The 21,142-nt window shown below is 37.4% G+C and overlaps 1 protein-coding gene across 1 annotated transcript in view; it reads left to right on the forward strand.

Annotated features, from left to right (window-relative positions):
- LOC111146327 (ATP-binding cassette sub-family A member 3-like) overlaps positions 1–21,142 on the forward strand; it is a 195,964-nt gene that overhangs the window by 50,181 nt on the left and 124,641 nt on the right. Inside the window, exon 11 of the mRNA XM_022501838.1 lies at positions 9,455–9,572. Coding sequence (XP_022357546.1) covers positions 9,455–9,572 — 118 coding nt within the window. The remainder of the gene's footprint in view (positions 1–9,454; positions 9,573–21,142) is intronic.

A 21,142-nucleotide genomic window follows, 5' to 3' on the forward strand; every position in this document is an offset into this window, starting at 1 on the left:
TTGATAGGGATTGCATTAAATGTGTAGATTGCTTTAGGTAGCAGAGACATTTTCACAATATTTGTTCTTCCAATCCATGAGCATGGAACATTTTTCATTCACTTTGTGTCTTCCTCAGTTTCTTTCATGAGGACTTTATAGTTTTCTGAATACAGATTCTTTGCCTCTTTAGTTAGGTTTATTCCTAGGTATCTTATGGTTTCGGATACAGTTGTAATGGGATTGACTCCTTAATTTCTCTGTCTTCTGTCTTGCTGTTGGTATAGAAATGCAACTGATTTCTGCACATTGATTTTATATCCTGACACTTTACTGAATTCCTGTATGAGTTCTAGCAGTTTTGGATGGAATCTTTTGGGCTTTCCACATAAAGTATCATATCAGCAGCAAAGAGTGAGAGTTTGACTTCTTCTTTGCCAATTCAGATGCCTTTTATTTCTTTTTGTTGTCTGATTGCTGAGGCTAGGACTTCGAGTACTATGTTGAATAGCAGTGGTGACAGTAGACAGCCCTGCTGTGTTCCTGACCTTAGAGGAAAAGCTCTCAGTGTTTCCCCATTGAGAATGATATTCGCTGTGGGTTTTTCATAGATGGCTTTGATGATATTGAGGAATCTACCCTCTATGCCTGCACTGTGGAGAGTTTTGATCAGGAAGAAATGCTTGCTTTGTCAGATGCTTTTTCAGCATCTATTGAGAGTAACATATGGTTCTTGTTCTTTCTTTTATTAACGTATTGTATCAAGTTGATTGTTTTGTGAATGTTGAACCAACCTTGCAGCCCCAGAATAAATCCCACTTGGTTGTTGTGAATAATACTTTTAATGACTTGTTGGATCCTATTAGCTAGTATTTTGGTGACAATTTTTGCATCCATCTTCATCAGGAATGTTGGTCTGTAATTCTCCTTTTTGACGGGGTCTTTGTCTGGTTTTGGGATGAAGGTAATGCTGGCCTCATAAAGTGAGTTTGGAGGTTTTCCTTCCATTTCTATAGTTTCGGGAGAGTATGTATTAATTCTTCTTTAAATGCTTGGTAGAATTCCCCTGGGAAGCCATCTGGCCCTGGGCTCTTGTTTGTTGGGAGATTTTTGATTACTGCTTCAATCTCTTTACTGGTATGGGTCTTTTCAGGTTTTCTATTTCTTCCTGATTCTGCTTTGGTAGTTTATAGACCTATAAACTTATAGGTCTCTAGGAATGCATTCATTTCTTCCAGATTGTCAAATTTGCTGGCGTAAAGTTGATCAAATATGTTCTTATAATTGTTTGTATTTCTTTGGTGTTGGTTGTGATCTCTTCTCTTTTCATTCATGATTTTATTTATTTGGGTCCTTTCTCTTTTCTTTTTGATAAGTCTGGCCAAGGGTTTATCATTCTTATTCATTCTTTCAAAGAACCAGCTCCTGTTCTTTTGGTTTCTATTTCATTGCTTTCAGCTCTGATCTTTATTATTTCTCTTCTCCTGCTGGATTTGGGCTTTCTTTGTGTTCTTCCTCCAGCTCCTTTAGGTGTAGGGTTAGGTTGTGTACTTGAGACCTTTCTTGTTACTTGAGAAAGGCTGTATCACTATATATTTTCCTCTCAGGACCACCTTTGCTGTGTCCCACATATTTTGAACAGTTGTGTTTTCATTTTCATTTGTTTCCAGGAATTTTTTCAATTCTTCTTTAATTTCCTGGTTGGCCCATTCATTCTTCAGTAGGATGCTCTTTAGCCTCCATGTATTTGAGTTCTTTCCAACTTTCCTCTTGTGATTGAGTTCTAGTTTCAGAGCATTGTGGTCTGAAAATATGCAGAGAATGATCCCAAACTTTAAATACTGGTTGAGACCTGATCTGTGACCCAGGATGTGATCTATTCTGGAGAATGTTTCACGTGCACTAGAGAAGACTGTGTATTCTGTTGCATTGGGATGGAATGTTCTGAATATATCTGTGATGTCCATCTGGTCCAGTGTGTCATTTAAGGCCTTTATTTCCTTGTTGATCTTTTGCTTGGATGATCTGTCCATTTCAGTGAGGGGGTGTTAAAGTCCCCTACTATTATTGTACTATTGTTGATGTGTTTCTTTGATTTTGTTATTAATTGGTTTATGTAGTTGGCTGTTCCCATGTTAGGGGCATAGATATTTAAAATGGTTAGATCTTCTGTTGGACAGACCCTTTGAGTATGATATAGTGTCCTTCCTCATCTCTTATTATAGTCTTTGGCTTAAGATCTAATTTATCTGATATAAGGACTGCCACCTCAGCTTTCTTTTGATGTCCATTAGTATGCTAAGTTGTTTTCTGCCCCCTCACTTTAAATCTGGAGGTGTCTTTGGGTCTAAAATGAGTTTCTTGTAGACTGCATATTGATGGGTTTTATTTTTCTATCCATTCTGATACCTTGTGTCTTTTGATTGGGGCACTTAGCCCATTTACATTCCAGGTAACTATTGAAAGGTACGGATTTAGTGCCATTGTATTGTCTATAAGTGACTTTCTTAGACAATAAGTGACTTATTGTCTCTGTTCCTTTCTGATCTACTACTTTAGGCGCTCTCTTTCCTTAGAGGACCCCTTTCAAAATTTTCCTGTAGGGCTGCTTTGGAGTTTGCAAATTCCTTTAATTTTTGTTTGTTCTAGAAGCTTTTTATCTCTCCTTCTATTTCAGTGATAACCGAGCTGAGTACAGTTCTTGGCTGCATGTCTTTCTTGTTTAGTGCTCTGAATATATCACGCCAGTCCTTTCTGGCCTGCCAGGTCTCTGTGGATAAGTCTGCTGCCAATCTAATATTTCTACCATTGTATGTTACAGACTTCTTGTACTGAGCTTCTTTCAGGATTTTCTCTTTGTCACTGAGACTTGTAAGTTTTACTATTAGATGACAAGGTGTGGACCTATTTTTATTGGTTTTGAGGGGGGCTCTCTGTGCCGCCTGGATTTTGATGTTTGTTCCCTTTGCCATATTAGGGAAATTCTCTACTATAATTCACTCCAATATACCTTCTTCCCCCTCTCTCTTTCTTCTTCTTTTGGAATCCCAATTATTCTAATGTTGTTTTGTCTTATGGTATCACTTATCTCTCAAATTCTCCCCTCGTGGTCCAGTAGTTGTTTGTCTCTTTTGCTCAGCTTCTTTATTCTCTGTCATTTGGTCTTCTATATCACTAATTCTCTCTTCTGCCTCTTTTATCCTAGCAGTAAGAGCCTCCATTTTTTATTCCACCTCATTAATAGCTTTTTTTTTATTTCAACTTGGTTAGATTTTAGTTCTTTTATTTCTCCAGAAAGGGATTTTATTTCTTCAGAAAGGTATTCTCTAATATCTTCCATGCCTTTTTCAAGCCCAGCTAGCACCTTGAGACTCATCATTCTAAACTCTAGTTCTGACATATTACCAATGTCCATATTGGTCTGTAGGGACCAAGGTTTCTAGCGGTTGGTGCTGCGTCTTGTTTTTTTTTGTGGTGAGTTTTTCTGCCTTGTCATTTTATCCAGATAAGAATATATGAACGACCCCTGGGGCTAATAATACATTATATGTTTATTAAAAAAAACAATCATAATTAAAAATGGAAAAAAAAAGAATATATGAACGATGGAATAAAATACTAAAAGGGTTCCAAAGACCCCAGAAAAATGTATGCTAACCAAATCAGAAGAGACCCAAGACTGGGGGGAGAAGAAAGGATGGAAAAAGAAATTAAAAAAAATATATATATATATATATATGTACATATATATATGACTAGTGAATAGAACAGAGCCACCCACTTGACTTTGAGTGTATTTTGGTCTCTTAGGAGAAGCTAACTCCCAAAATTTTAAAGAAAGAAAAACTTATATATATGTAAGTATATATGTGTGTGTGTGTGTGTGTGTGTGTGTGTGTATGTATATACGTATACATATATACGTATATACATACACACACAAATAAGGGTAAGTACATTGAAGGGATGGAATATGACTATAAAGATGAAATTTTTAAAAAGATACATATAATGTATTTACCCTTATTTGTGTGTGTGTGTATGTGTGTGTGTGTGTATACATACATATATACACACACAAAAAAATTAGGGTAAATACATTGAAGGGATGGAATATGACTGTAAAGATGAAAAATTTTTTAAAAATTCTAAAAAAGGGATTGATAAGGTAAATTGGTAAAGGAAAAAAAAGAGGAGAGCATGTGCTCAGGCTGGAGACCAGAACAAAACTCTGTGCTTAATTTAGGGTATATTTTGATCTATTAGAAGAATTTGTATCCCAAAACCTTTTAGAAAAAACCTATATGTATACAAAAAATAAGGTTTAATACAATGAAGGGGTAAAATAGGACTATAACAATGAAGGTTTAAAAAGACTTTTTTTTTTCTTAAGAAAGGTATTGTTAAGATAAACTAGTTAAAAAATGTTAAAAGAGGAAAGTTAAAAAAATGGAATAAGTAAAATAAAATAAGAAAAAATTTAACTTTGCAAGACTAAAGGATCATGGGGAAAAAGCCATGAATTGTTTGCATTGCTTTCCCCTTAGCTCTGGAGTTCTGCTGTTCTCCTTGATTGGTGAGTTTGGTCTTGGCTGGATTTTCTTGCTAATCTTCTGGGGGGAGGGGCCTGTTGCAGTGATTCTCAAATGTCTTTGCCCCAGGCAGAATTGCACCACCCTTGCCAGGGGCCAGGCTAAGTAATCTGCTTGGGTTTGGTCTCAGGAGCTTTTGTTCCCTGAATACTTTCCATAAAGCTCTGGACAACGCGAATGAAAATGGTGGCCTTCTAATCTCCGGTCTGGAGGAGCCAAGAGCTTAGGGTCCCACTCCTCAGTGTGCTCAGAGATAAGCCATCAATCATCTCCCTGGTCTCCGGCCATGCTCTGTGCTCACCCAGCCTGTGACTGAGTGTTTCTATCTCTGGTGCACAGCCCTGTTTGGAGTCTCCAAACCCAGGAGATTCCTGCCACGCTGCTCCTCCCAGAGGAGGAAGGTGAGTCTACCTGGATCTGTCCCTCCTTGTGGGGTCCCTCCTTGAAGAACAGTGGCCTGACTGTGCCTTGGATCATGGCTTAATGTAACCCCAATCTGAAAGCTCACTCCTCAGCTCTGTCTCTGTAGTCAGCTTCCCTGCTCTGATGCCTGGGAGTTCTGCCACACTCAGAAATTCCTGTTCTTTCTGTGACCCCACGGGACCTGAGACCACACTATCTCCACAAGGGTTCTACCCCGGTTACCCTCTAGAGTGATGTCCCTCAGTGGAGCAGACTTCTAAAATTTCTGATTTTGTGCTGTGCTGCTCTACTGCTTGTTGGGAGCCAGCCCCTCCCACCATGGTCTATCTTGCTGTCGCTTTAGATTCACTTCTCCACACGTCCTACTTTCCAGAAAGTGATCGATTTTCTGTTCCTAGAATTTCTGCTCTTCTCTTCTATCTCCTGTTGAGTTTGTAGGTGTTCAGAATGGTTTGATAACTATGTAGCTGAACTCCTGAGACCTGATGTCATATCAGTCGGCTACTCCTCCACCATCTTGCCTCTCTCCTCTTTTTCTTTTTTCTTTTGCAGCATCTAACCTGCATTTGTAAATATCATGAATTATATTTTCATTTTAGAAATTACAGTTTTTATCACTATAAGTTATGTTTCTTTTTAGTTTTTATCTTCTTTTCCTCTTAACTTAAATTCAGTTAGCCATACATTAGTAGTTTTTCTTGTAAAGTTCAATAATACATTAGCTGCATATAACACCAGTGCTCATCACTTCACATGACCTCCTTACTGCCCATCAACCAGTTACCCCATCCCCCCACTCACCTCCCTTTCCACAACCATCAGTTTGTTTCCTGGAGTCAAGAGTCTCATATGGTTGGTCTCCCTCTCTGATTTCTTCCCAATCAGTTTTTTCTCCTTGTCCCTGCAATACTCTACACTATTCCTTATACTCTGCATATGAGTGAAACCATATGATATTGTCTTTCTCTGCTTATTTCACTTAGCATAATCCCCTGTAGTTCCATCCATATCAATGTAAATGGTAGGTATTCGTCCTTTCTGATGGCTGACTAATACTCCATTCTATGTATGAACCACATCTTCTTAATCCTTTCATCTGTTGAAGGACATCTCAACTCCTTCCACAGTTTGGCTATTGGAGACATTGCTGCTATGAACATTGGGGTACATGTGCCCCTTCTTTCACTGCATCTGTATTTTGGGGGTAAATACCCAGTAGTGCAATTGCTGAGTCGTAGGGTAGCTCTATTTTGAACATCCTGAGGAAACTCCATACTGTTTTCCAGAGTGGCTATACCAGCTTGCATTTCCACCTACAGTGTAAGAGGGGTCACCTTTCTCCACAACCTTTCCAACATTTGTTGTTTCCTGACTTGTTAATTTTGCCATTCTAACTGGTGTAAGGTGGTATCTCATTGTGGTTTTAATATGTATTTTCCTGATGACAAGTAAGATGGAGCATTTTTTTCATGTGTCTGTTGGCTGTTTGCATGTATTCTTAGGAGAAGTGTCTGTTCATGTCTTCTGCCCATTCTTTGACTGGATTTTTTGTTTTCCCGATGTTGCGTTTGAGAAGTTCTTTATAGATCTTGGATACCAGCCCTTTATCTGTACTGTCATTTGTAAATATCTTCTCCCATTCCATAGGTTACCTTTTAGTTTTGTTGACTATGTCCTTTGCTGTGCAGAAGTTTTTATCTTGATAAGGTCCAAATAGTTCAGTTTTGCTTTTGTTTCCTTTGCCTTTAGAGATGTGTATTGCAAGAAATTGCTGTGGCTGAGGTTGATGAGGTGGCTGCCTGTGTTCTCCTCTAGAATTTTGATGGATTCCTTTCCCATACTGAAGTCTTTCATCCATTTTGAGTTTATCTCTGCATACGATGGAAGAAAGTAATTCAGTTTCATTCTTCTCTTTGTGGCTGTCCAATTTTCCCAGCACCACTTATTGAAAAGACTATCTTTTTTTCCATTGGATATTCATTCCTGCTTTGTTGAAAATTAGTTGAGAGTCCATATCTGGGCTCTCTGTTCTGTTCCATTGATCTATGTGCCTGTTTTGTGCCAGTACCATGCTGTCTTGATGATAACAGCTTTTCAATATAGGATGAAGTCAGGCAACGTGATGCCCCCAGTTTTGGTTTTCTTTTTCAACATTCCCTGGCTATTCGGTATCTTTTCTGGTTCCCTATAAATTTTAGGATTGTTTGTCCCAGGTCTGTGAAAAATGCCAATGGAATTTTGATAGGAAGTGTAGTGAATGTGTAGATTGCTCTGGGAACTATAGACATTTTCACAATGTTAATTTTTCCAATCCATGAGCATGGGGTGCTTTTCCATCTTTTTGTGTCTTCCTCAATTTCTTTCATAAGTGTTCTATAGTTTCTAGAGTATATATCCTTTACTTCTTTGGTTAGGCTTATTCCCAGGTATCTCTTATGAGTTTTGCTGCAATTGTAAATGGGATCAATTCCTTCACTTCTGTTTCTTCAGTCACATTGTTAGTGTACAGAAATTCTTCTGAAACTGTTCCAAAAAGTAGAAATGGAGGGAAAACTTCCAATTTCATTCTATGAGGCCAGCATTACCTTAATCCCCAAACCAGAGAAAATCCCCTCTCAAAGGAGAATTACAAACCAATATCCCTGATGAACATGGATACAAAAATATATTCTTACAATTTCTATGCTTAACCTATCTTTTAATAGGTAAGACAACTCCATAAATAAGGTGGGGGGGGGAAGTCCTATAACAAATTTTTATTTAGGGGAGTAAAAAAGTAGGAGAAAGTTTATAATAATCGCTTCTTATGTCATTTCTAGAAGCCAAAGTCTATTAAAGTTGTAATTAGTTGTGGAGCATGAGGAATAACATGGAGGACATTGGGAGATGGAGAGAAGTGAGATGGGGGAAGTCTGAGGGGGAGTCAAATCATGAGAGACTGTGGACTCTGAGAAACAAACTGAGGGTTTTGGAGGGGAGGAGGGTTGGGGGATGGATGAACCTGGTGTTGGGTATTATGGAGGGCACATATTGCATGAAGCACTGGCTGTGGTGCATAAACAATGAATTTTAGAACACTGGAAAGAAATAAAATTGGGAAAAAAAAGAAATGCAGCTGATTTCTGTGTATTGATTTTTTATCCTGCCATGTTGCTGAAGTGGAGTCTTTAGGATTTTCCACATGAAGTATCATGCCATCTTTGAAGAGTGAGAGTTTGACTTTTTCTTTGCCAGTTTGCTTTTTATTTCTTTTCATTGTCTGATTGCTGAGGCTAGGACTTCTAGTACTGTGTTGAACAGCAGTGGTGAGAGTGGGCATCCCTGTCATGTTCCTGACCTTAGGGGAAATCTCTGTTTTTCCCCATTGAGAATGATATTTGCTGTGGACTATTCATGGATGGCTTTCATGATATTCAGGTATGTTCCCTCTATCCCTGTATTTTGAAGAATTTTAATCAAGAAAGTATGCTGTATTTTGTCAAATGCTTTTTCTGCATCAATTGAGAGGATCATATGGTTCTTGTCCTTTCTTTTATTAATGTGGTGTATCATATTGATTGATTTGCAAATGTGATACTACCCTGGCATCCCAGGAATAATCCCACCTGGTCATGGTGAATAATCTTTTTAATATAGTGTTGGATCCTATTGGGTAGTATCTTGGTGAGAATTTTGGCATCCATGTTTATTAGGGATATTGCTCTATAATTCTTCTTTCTGACAGGGTCTTTGTCTGGCTTTGGGATCAAGGTAATGCTGGCCTCATAGAGTTTGAAAGTGTTCCTTCCATTTTTATTTTTTGAAACAGCTTCAGAAATTAATAAATGTATTAATTCTGCTTAGAATCTCAAGAATTTCTGGGCATGCTCTTGTGAATCACCAAACTTCTGGCTGAAATCATGGCATCAGTGGCAACTTCTATGAAGTTTCCTAGCTCTTACTACAATTGAATAAGCCCGTAATTACTATATTACACTCTTCCAACATAGACTATAGAAAGGCCTCCATTTTCCTTACCAAATCACACCTATTTTACCTAATATACAAACTCAGTGACCTACAAATGTTGTTCATTGTTCACATTATCTTTTTTCACAAGTTTGATAGCATAACGTTGCTTTTTTTTTTTTTTTTTTTTTACTTCTTTGTTGAACTATAGTTGACTCATAATGTTACATTAGCTTCAGGTGGACAACATAGTTATTTGACTAGTCTGTATGTTATGTTGTGCTTACCACCAGCAAGCTACCACCTGTCACCCTACAATGCTATTATAGTACCATTGACCATATCCTCTGTACTATACCTTTCATCCCCATGACTTGCATAACTGGAAACCTGTACCTCCTACCTTCACCTGTTTTATAATGTTGTTTCTTCTAAGGGTAGAGTATTTGAGTGTTTTGTCTTTCATAAGTGATAGTGACAGATAACAATTTATTCTTTCTTTTATCTCACAGGAATTTGGTGACAAAGTAGTAGTAAACAACATGTCTTTGAATTTATATAAGGGGCAAATCACTATTCTTCTAGGACAAAATGGGGCAGGAAAAACCACAGTCTTGTCTCTTCTCATAGGTATGTATTTATTTCTGTTTAGAGCAGAAGTCAGGTTCCTTCTAAGGCTTCAAACCATCAGCACCTTGTGGTATTGAGTATGTTATTATTTCAGTGTTGCAGTTTTTATTACACTTTAATTATTTAAAACCAAGATGCCCTTGGTAATGTAATAAATTGATTCATTTATTCAGTGAAAATATTTATATGCCTATCCTTTTATAGGAATTGGTAATACAGTGGGTAATACAGTGATGATTACAGGGTTGTTAACCTCAATTTTGTATGCTGGTGGAGATATAGGAAAGAAACTTGAAACTAACATCGTAAGTGTAAAAGGAGATGTGATGTGTGGGATGCTGTTCACCTAATGGAATGCAACATAACCTGTCTTGGGGGTGGTGAGAAAAGGGGTGTCATCAAATCTGAGACAAATAGGATATCTAAAGGTCCATGAATGGAACCAAAGAACATTATAGACATAAGAAAAGACTAGGAGACTTGAAAGGAGGGAACTGACTAGATCAGAGATAGAATTTGAATAATAGCAAAAGATAAAGCTAGAGGAATAATGAAGAGGTCAAATCATGAAAGGTTTGAGGGAAGCCATGCTATGAAGATTAGAATTTATGCTGACCGCAATAAGAAGCCATGGGAGAATATTTTATATAGGTTTATATGTTAGATGCACTGCATTCACCAGAAGGGAAGAATGGATAAGGACTATGGACAATTAGAATCATGAATCCCATGTTGTGTGTGAGGTTAGCATAAGTTCTAGAGGCTGGAAAAGGGCTGAGCCTAGTAGTTGAAATATAATAACCTCCCCTTTGAAACTAAAATGATGCCAAAACTAGCTCAGGAGGGCAGACACTACCTGCATTCTCTGCTATTTTATATATTTGAACTGATTTCCTTTAGGTCTCTTTTAAACCTCTTCTTAACAACATGGCTACCTAGGTAGTATCACAAGGTTATGATTTGAATTGTCATTAACTTCATGATAATATATGCATTATATATAGTTGATATGCTTTACATGTTATCTTGGAACACACTCCACGTTCTACATGTAATGACAGAACGCATATAATGCACTTTTCCATCTGTATATGCTCATGCCCTTTCTCTCAATGGGAGTGCCTGAACCATCTGTCCACCTATTGAAATCCTATTCATACACCGAGAGTGAGCTCAGAAGCAACCATTAGGAGCAAATCCTCAGAGATGGTAACTCCAAGTTCTGGTCCCTTCATAGACAAGATATATGTAAACAAGCACAAAATGTCAGAACCAATTTTGCCAGAACTCAGGAAACAGGAAAAGACTTACATCAATTAAACAAGACTAAGTGAAGATAGAGGTAACTTAGAAGCAGAAGGTGAGAGTCACATCAGAAATATGGTGAACTTGAGGGACGCCTGGGTGGCTCAGTTGGTTAAGCAGCTGCCTTCGGCTCAGGTCATGATCCCAGGATTCTGGGATCGAGTCCCACATCGGGCTCCTTGCTCGGCAGGGAGCCTGCTTCTCCCTCTGCCTCTGCCTGACACTCTGTCTGCCTGTGCTCCCACGTGCTTGCTCTCTCTCTCTCTCTCTAAAAAAAAAAAAAAAAAAAAAAGAAATATGGTGAACTTGAAAGCTCCAGACCCTCCTCCCCATAGAGACACTAAGTTAACAATAATATGCAGACAAACATACCTTTTTAAAAACTCCAAAAACAAGTTTGGATGCTGCAGCATGCAAATGTATGCATGTCAAATACCTAAAAGGGCAGGAACCTTAAGGCATTTTCTCACCCCAACCCCTCTCCTAGCATGGCATGGCACAATGAGGAGGAAATGCGCCAATTCCAAGCTCCTCCCTTGGGACAGAAAGAAAAGACTAGAACTTATATCCAATGTTCTGGCTTGTCTAGGGACTGCCCAAGGGACTGGTTTCTGCTTTGCCTAATGGAGATCTAATGGGAGTGGCAATGTATTATGGATGACAGTTTGGAAGTCACAGTAAAACACAGGCAAATGCTGCAGCACTTTAAAGTATTTTAAGGCAGCAGGAAATGTGCAATTCCCCAGTCAGATGCCAAGGAAGCAACAGAAAATATGCAGAGAACTACAAAAGAAACACAATCTCCAAGCTGCTTAAGGAAATTATGATAGTTTGGAGCTGCCATATATAGCAGAATGAAAACATATGCAAAACCCCAAAGACCCATCCCCAGAAAATATTTTAAGGTCCCAAAACCTCTAGCTGGGGTGATGGGTGAAGGACTTGCCATGCATGAAGCTAGTCCATAAATACTATGAGAGATGTCTGTTTTTAAATATTTAAATCTCAACAAAACATAAGGCATACAAAACACACACACACACACACACATACACACACACACACACACACACGGAAACCTGACCCAAAGTAACAAAATAAAGCACTAGAACATGACCCTTAAGAAACACAGATCTCTGAATTACCTGGCAAAAAGTCATTTTAAGATATTCAGTGACCAGGGTGCCTGGGTGGCTCAGTGGATTGAGGCCTCTGCCTTCGGCTCAGGTCATGGTCCCGGGGTCCTGGGATCGAGCCCCGCATCAGGCTCTCTGCTAGGCGGGGGGGCCTGCTTCCTCCTCTCTCTCTCTCTGCCTGCCTCTCTGCCTGCTTATGATCTCTGTCTGTCAAATAAAATAAAATAAAATCTTAAAAAAAAAAAAGATATTCAGTGACCTAAAAGAGAACACAGACAACAAAATGAAATGAGGAAAATTATGCATGAACAAAATACTAAGAGAGGTAGAAGTAATTTTTTAAAAACCCACACAAATCTTGAATATGGAAAATGTAAGAACTAATTTGAAAATTGTTATTAGAGGGTTTCAACAGCAGAGTTGAGCAGGTAGGAAAATGAACTAGCAAACTTGAAGATAGGCTATTTGCAATTATTAAGTCAGAGGAGTGAAAAGAAAAAAGAATGAAGAAAAGTGAAGAAGGCTAAATGACTTATGGGATATCAAGTGAGCCACTGTATGCACTATGAAAGTCCCAGAAAATAAGCAAGAGAAAGGGACAGAGTATTTATTTGAAAAAATAATGTCTGAAAACTTACCAAATTTGAGGGGGGGTAAAAGACATACAAATTCAAGAAAGTCAGCAAATTGCAAGTAGAGTAACTGTGAAAGAAACCCATAAATGAGACACATTATAATCTTATACACTAAAAATTCAAAGAATGAAAATCCTGAAAGAAGCAAGAGAAAAGTGACCCTTCAATTGCACTTGATGCTCTTCAAGACTTAGAGAGGATTTGTCAGTGAAACCTTGCAGGTCAGAAAGTAGTAGGATATTATATTCAAAGTGCTGAAAGAAAAAACAACTACAACCAAGAAAACTATATCTGTCAAAACTTTGAAAAGTGAAGGGAAAATTCAGATTTTTCTAATTCAGCAGAAGCTGAAAGAATGAATTACCATGAGACATCTTCTGTAAGAAATTATGAAGGGAGTCATTCAAGTTGAAATTCAGGACACTAGACAGGTACAAAGCCATATAAAAATATAAATTTCTCTAATAAAGGTAAATATGTGAGCAAATACAGAAATATGTTATTGTAATTTGGGTGCATAAATTCACTTTTAACTCATAGAACTTAAAAACATAAAAATAATTATAAATCTATGTTAATGAGTACACAGTATATAAAGGTGTAATTTGTGACATCAGAAAATAAAGTGGAAGGACAAGGCTATGAATAAAGTTATTGTCAATTTAAAATTGATCATTAACATTTTAAGATATTTACATTAATCCCTATGGTAGTCACAAAGAAGATCTATAGAATATACACAAAGGAAGGCAGGCAGTAAAAGCAGTAGTGAGAAGCAAAATGCTACAGACAGAAAGTAATTAATAAAATGGCAATAGTAAGTCCTTCCCTGACAATAATTACTTTTAAAATAAATGGATTAAATTGCCCAATCAGGGGTACCTGGGTGTTTCAGTTGGTTTAGTGTCTGCCTTCAGCTCAGGTCGTGATTCAAGAGTCCTGGGATCTAGCCCTTTATCGGGTTCACTGCTCAGTGGGGAGCCTGCATCTTCCTCTCCCTCTTTACCTCTCCCTGCTTGTGCTCTCTCACACTCTCTCTCTCAAATAAATAAAATCTTTAACAATAAATGAAATAAATAAATAAATAACCCAATCAAAGGATATAGATTGACTAAATAGATTTTTTTAAAAGGATACAGATACATGCTGTCTGCAAGAGAATCACTTGAAATCTAAGGACACACATAATCAAGTAAATAGATTAAAAAATATGCAAATGATGATCAGAGTAGAGGTGATGATACCAAATCAAACACTCAATGGGAAAATATAACAATTATAAATATGTATTTATCAAACAGCAGAGTTTCTTTCTTTCTTTCTTTCTTTCTTTCTTTCTTTCTTTCTTTCTTTCTAACAGAGGGATAGCACAAGTAGGCAGAGCAGCAGGCAGAGGGAGAGGGAGAAGCAGAGGGAGAGGGAGCTGAGCAGGGAGCCCAATGCAGGGCTGGATCCCAGGACTCTGGGATCATGACCTGAGCTGAAGGCAGACACTTAACAAAACTGAGCCACTCAGAGTTCTTTAAAAATGAAGCAAATATTGGAGAAATAGAGAAGTAGTAGCACAATAATAGTAGGAAACTTTAATACTCCCCTTCAATGATATATGGAATTTGATAAAAACTCTTTAAGAAAATAGAGATCTTTGGGGTGCCTGGTTGGCTCAGTGGGTTAAGCCTCTGCCTTCAGCTCAGGTCATGATCCCGGGGTCCTGGGATCGATCCCTGCATCGGGCTCTCTGCTCGGCAGGGAGCCTGCTTCCCTTCCTCTCTCTCTGCCTGCCTCTCTGCCTACTTGTGATCTCTCTCTGTCAAATAAATAAATAATCTTTAAAAAAAAAAAGAAAATAGAGATCTTTAACAACAGTTGGACCCAGCAGACATGTACTAAACACTCGACCCAACAACAGCAGAATATACATTATTCTCAATAAGACATGGTACGTTCTCCAGGAGTGATCACATGTTGTTTTGTTTACAAATGTTTACAAAACAAATTTGTTTACAAAACAAAACAAAACAAATCTTAACTAATTTGAAAATAATGAAATTATACAAAGTATCTTTTCCAGTCACAATAGAAACTATAAATCAATGAAGAGAAGGATAATTGGAAAACCCACAAATATGTGGAAATTAAACAACACACCCTTAACCAATGGGTCAAAAGTGGAATCACAAAATAGAAAGTATGTTGAGAAAATTTAAAATGAAAACACAACATAAAAAACTTACAGGATGCATCAAAAGCAGTGCAAAAATGGAATTCTAGCATTGTGAACACTTACATCAAAAAAAGAGGATTCCCATGTATCTTATGGTTCTTGGTGATATAGTAAATGGAATCGATTCTCTAATTTCCCTTTCTGTATTTTCATTGTTAGTATATAAGAAAGCCACTGATTTCTGTACATTGACTTTGTATCCTGCCATGTTGCTGAATTGCTGTATGAGTTCTAGTAGTTTGGGGGTGGAGTATTTTGGGTTTTCCATATAAAGAATCATGTCATCTGCAAAGAGAGAGAGTTTGACTTCTTCATTGCCAATTTGGATACCTTTTATTTCTCTTTGTTGTCTGATTGCTGTTGCTAGGACTTCTAATACTATGTTGAACAAGAGTGGTGAGAGTGGGCATCCTTGTCGTGTTCCCGATCTCAACGGGAAGGCTGCAAGCTTTTTCCCATTGAGGATGATATTTGCTGTGGGTCTTTCATAGATAGATATTATGAAGTTCAGGAATGTTCCCTCTATCCCTATACTTTGAAGTGTTTTAATCAGGAACGGATGCTGGATTTTGTCAAATGTTTTTTCTGCATCAATTGAGAGGACCATGTGGTTCTTCTCTCTTCTCTTATTAATTTGTTCTATCACATTGATTGATTTGCGAGTGTTGAACCATCCTTGTAGCCCAGGGATGAATCCCACCTGGTCATGGTGGATAATCTTTTTAATGTGCTGTTGGATCCTGTTTGCTAGGATCTTGCTGAGAATCTTAGCATCCATATTCATCAGTGATATTTGTCTGAATTCTCCTTTTTGGTGGGGTCTTTGCCTGGTTTGGGGATCAGGGTAATGCTGGCTTCATAGAAAGAGTCTTGAAGTTTTCCTTCTGCTTCAATTTTTTGAAACAGCTTCAGGAGAATAGGTGTTATTTCTTCTTTGAAAGTTTGGTAGAATTCCCCAGGGAATCCACCAGGTCCTGGCCTCTTGTTTTTTGGGAGGAACTACAGAACACTCATGAAAGAAATTGAAGAAGACACAAAAAGATGGAAGACCATTCCATGCTCTTGGATCAGAAGAATAAACATTGTTAAAATGTCTATAGTGCCTAGAGCAATCTATACTTTTAATGCCATTCCGATCAAAATTCCACTGGTATTTTTCAAAGAGCTGGAGCAAATAATCCAAAAATTTGTATGGAATCAGAAGAGACCCTGAATTGCTAAGGAAATGTTGAAAAACAAAAATACAACTGGGGGCATCATGTTACCTGATTTCAAGCTTTACTACAAAGCTGTGATCACCAAGACGGCATGGTACTGGCATAAAAACAGACACATAGACCAGTGGAACAGAGTAGAGAGCCCAGATATGGACTCTCAACTCTATGGTCAAATCATCTTTGACAAAACAGGAAAAAATATAGAGTGGAAAAAAGACAGTCTCTTCAATAAATGGTGCTGGGAAAACTGGACAGCTATATGTAGAAGAATGAAACTCGACCATTCTCTTACACCATACACAAAGATAAACTCAAAATGGATAAAAGACCTCAACGTGAGACAGGAATCCATCAGAATCCTAGAGGAGAACATAGGCAGTAACCTCTTCGATATCAGCCACAGCAACTTCTTTCAAGATATGTCTCCAAAGGCAAAGAAAACAAAAGCGAAAATGAACTTTTGGGACTTCATCAAGATCAAAAGCTTCTGCTCCGCAAAGGAAAGAGTCAACAAAACAAAGAGGCAACTCACGGAATGGGAGAAGATATTTGCAAATGACAGTACAGACAAAAGGTTGATATCGAGGATCTAAAAAGAACTCCTCAAACTCAACACACACAAAACAGATAATCATATAAAAAAATGGGCAGAAGATATGAACAGACACTTCTCCAATGAAGACATACAAATGGCTATCAGACACATGAAAAAATGTGCATCATCACTAGCCATCAGGGAGATTCAAATTAAAACCACATTGAGATACCACCTTACACCACTTAGAATGGCCAAAATTAGCAAAACAGGAAACAACATGTGTTGGAGAGGATGTGGAGAAAGGGGAACCCTCTTACACTGTTGGTGGGAATGCAATTTGGTGCAGCCACTTTGGAGAACAGTGTGGAGATTCCTCAAGAAATTAAAAATAGAGCTTCCCTATGACCCTGCAATTGCACTACCCCAAAGATACAGATGTAGTGAAAAGAAGGGCCATCTGTACCCCAATGTTTATAGCAGCAATGGCCACGGTCGCCAAACTGTGGAAAGAACCAAGATGCCCTTCAACTGACGAATGGATAAGGAAGATGTGGCCCATATACACTATGGAGTATTATGCCTCCATCAGAAAGGATGAATACCCAACTTTTGTAGCAACATGGACGGGACTGGAAGAGATTATGTTGAGTGAAATAAGTCAAGCAGAGAGAGTCAATTATCATATGGTTTCACTTATTTGTGGAGCATAACAAATAGCATGGAGGACAAGGGGAGATGGAGAGGAGAAGGGATTTGAGGGAAATTGGAAGGGGAGGTGAACCATGAGAGACTATGGACTCTGAAAAACAATCTGAGGGTTTGAAGGGGCGGGAGGTGGGAGGTTGGGGGAACCAGGTGGTGGATATTGGAGAGGGCACAGATTGCGTGGAGCACTGGGTATGGTGCAAAAAACAATGAATACTGTTATGCTGAAATTTAAAAATAAAAGAGGAAAAATCTGATATTAATAAACTAACTGCATACTTTAAAGAACTAGAAAAAGAATAACAAACTAAACCTAAAGACAGTAGAAGGAAGAATAGAATAGAAATCACTGTGGAGATAAAATAGAGAATGGGAAGATAAGAGGAAAAAATAAAACTTAAGAACTGGTTTTTGAGGGGCGCCTGGGGGACTCAGTCATTAAGCATTTGCCTTCAGCTCACATCATGATGCCAGGGTCCTGGGATTGAGCCCTGCACTGGGCTTCCCTGCTTGGTGGGAAGCCTGCTTCTCCCTCTCCCACTCCCCCTGCTTGTGTTCCCTCTCTTGCTGTGTCTCTCTCTGTTAAATGAATAAATAAAATCTTTTAAGAAAGAAAAAGACTTGGTTTTTTTAAAAAAACCACAAAATTGAAAAAACTCAAATAATTAAAATAAAAATGAGATGTGGGACATTACAGTCTATGCCACAGTAATAAAATGGATCATGTTATGCTGAAAAAAAAAAATAAAAAAGAAAACACTGTGAACAACTGTTTATTAGAAAACTTCATAACCTAGAAGAAATCGATAAATTCCTAGAAACATGCAATCCAGCAAGACTGAATCATAAGGAAATAGAAAATTTGAACACACCTATAACTACTAAGAGAATTGAACAGTAATGAAAAATCTCTCAAAAGCTTAGGACCAGATGATTTCATTGGAGAATTCTACCAAACATTTAAAGAAAAATTAGTGCCAGTCCTCTTCAAATTCTTTGAAAAGATTAAAGAGGAGGGTACACTTATTACATCATTCTATAAGGCCAGTTATTACCCTTATACCAAAGTCAGACTAGGACACTACAAGATAAGAAAACTATGGGTCAATATCCCTGATCAACATAGATAGACAACTCAAAAACAAAACAAAACAAAACAAAACTACAAAGCAAAATTCAACAATACATTAAATGGGTCATATACCATGACCAAGTGGGATGAATTCCTGGAATGTAAGGATGGCTTGACATGCAAAATCAATGTAATACATCATGAATAGAATCAAGGACAAAAACCACATGATCATATCAATGATGCAGAAATCGATTTTTTGAATGTTGATTTTGTATATAGCAACTTAACTGAATCATGTATATTAGTTCATCACAGAGCACATGTGTGTGTGGAGTTAAGCTTTTATACATGTAATATCACACCATCTGCAAACAGATAGTTTTACTTCTTTTTTTCCAGCTTGGATACCTTTTATTTCTCCCCTAATTGCTTTGGCTATGCCCTCCAGTACTAGAAGTGGGACAGGAAGTGGTCCAGAAATGGGACAGGAAGAACCCTTACTTTGTTTCCAGTTATGGGAAAAGCTTTTAGTTTTCATAAAGAATTATATTAGCTATGGGCTTTTCATTTATGGTATTTTTATGCTGAGGAAATTTGCTTCTATTTCTAGTTCGTTGAGGAAAAATGTCTTATCATTATCATGAAAGAGAGTTCAATTTTGCCACATGTTTTCTTTGCGTCTCTTGAAATGATCATGTGATTTTTAAAAAATCATTCTGTTAATATCGTGTATCACATCAATTGATTCTTGAATATTGAGTCATCCTTACATCTCATGGGTAAATCCCACTTGGACATGGTATATGATCCTTTTAATGTGTTATTGAATTCAGTTTGCTTGTATTTTGTTGAGGACTTTTGAATCTATTTTCATCCGAATTATTTGCCTTATAGTGTCTTTGTCTGGCTTTGGTGTTAGGGTAATGCTGGCCTCACAAAATGAGTTTGGAAGTATTCCCTCATTTTCAGTTTTTGGAAGAGTCCAAGAAGGGCTGGCGCTAATTCTTCTCTTAAAGTTTGGTAAAGGGACGCCTGGGTGGCTCAGTCATTAAGTGTCTGCCTTTGGTTCAGGTCATGATCCTAGGGTCCTGGGATCGAGCCCTACCTCAGGCTCCCTGCTCAGCAGGCAGCCTGCTACTCCCTCTCATACTCTCCCTGCTTGTGTTCCCTCTTGCTGTGTCTCTCTCTGTCAAATAAATAAATAAAATCTTTAAAAAAATAAAATAAAAATTTGGTAGAATTCACCAGTGAAGCCATCTGTCTTTGGGCCTTTATCAGGAGGTTTTTGATTACTGTTTCAATCTCATTACTAGTAATAATTCAGTTTAGATTTTCAATTTCTTCATGATTCATTCTTGGCAAATTTTATGTTTCTAGGAATTTATCTATTTCTTCTAGGTTATCCAGTTTGTTAGCTTGTAATTTTTCAGAGTAATTTCCTATAAACTTTTATTTTTGTGATATCAGTTGCAATGTCTTTCCTAATTTTGAGGCTTCTGACTTTTTTTTTAGTTTAGTTTAGGTTTGTCAATTATGTTTATCTTTTCAAAAAACAACCTTACTTTCAGTGATTTCTTTTACTATTTTTCTAGTCTCCATTTTGGTTATTTTTGGGTAATCTTTTTTATTTCCTTCCTTCTGCAAACCTTGGAATTAGTGATTTTTCTTGTTTTTTGAGGTATAAAGTTAGGATGTGTATTTTTTACCTTTTTTTTTTAAATAATGAACACTTATCAGTATTAATTTCTTTTTTAGTGCTGTTTTTGATGTATTCCATAGGTTTTAATATTTTGTATTTTCCTTTTTATTTGTCTCAAAATATTTTCTAACTTTCCTTCCCCCCCCCCCTTTTTGAACAATTTGTTTTCCAGGAATGTTATGTTTAATTTCCACATTTATGAATTTTTAAATTTTTATTCTTTTGCTTCCTGGTTTCATCCTATTGTGGTTTGAAAAGATACTCAGTATATGACTTGAGTCTTAAATTTGTTATTTACAACTTAAAATTGTGTATGATACTTTGTGACTTAACATATGATATATCCTGGAGAATGTTTTATGTGCATTTGAAAAGATGTATATTTTCTGCTGTTAGAACGCTTATTAGGTCCATTTGGTCTCTGGTGTTGTTCACTTCTGTTTCATCATTGATCATCTGTCTAGATGTTTTATCCATTATTGAAAGTGTGATATTGAAGTCTGCATGGAATATAATATTGCTACTATGTAATCTTCCCTGCAGTTCTGCCAATGTTTACTTAATATATGTAGGTGCTCTAATGTTGGACACATATATTTATAATTGTTATATCTTTCTGTAACTTTAGTTACTTATTATATGATATAACCGTTATATAATACTGTTCTCTCGCTCATGACATATTTTTTAAAGTCTATTTTGCCTAATAGAAGTATAGCCACCCCTGCTCTCTTTGGTTACCATTTACATTGAATATCTTTTTTCATGCCTTTCTTTTCTGCTTATATATGTCCTTAAATCTAAAGTTCCTTGTAGAATAACAAGTGATGGTGAGGATTTGGAGAAAGGGGAGACCTCTTACACTGTTGGTGGGAATGCAAGCTGGTACAGCCACTCTAGTAAACAGTATGGAGGTTCCTCAGGTCATTAAAAATAGAGCTACCCTATGACAGAGCAACTGCACTATGACTACTTTGGAGTATTTAACCCAAAGATACAGATGTAGTGAAAAGAAGGGGCACCAGTACCCCAATGT

This window comes from Enhydra lutris, unplaced genomic scaffold (genome assembly GCF_002288905.1).
Source record: "Enhydra lutris kenyoni isolate GAN:26980312 unplaced genomic scaffold, ASM228890v2 scaffoldscaffold13, whole genome shotgun sequence".
NCBI classification, from domain to species: domain Eukaryota; kingdom Metazoa; phylum Chordata; class Mammalia; order Carnivora; family Mustelidae; genus Enhydra; species Enhydra lutris.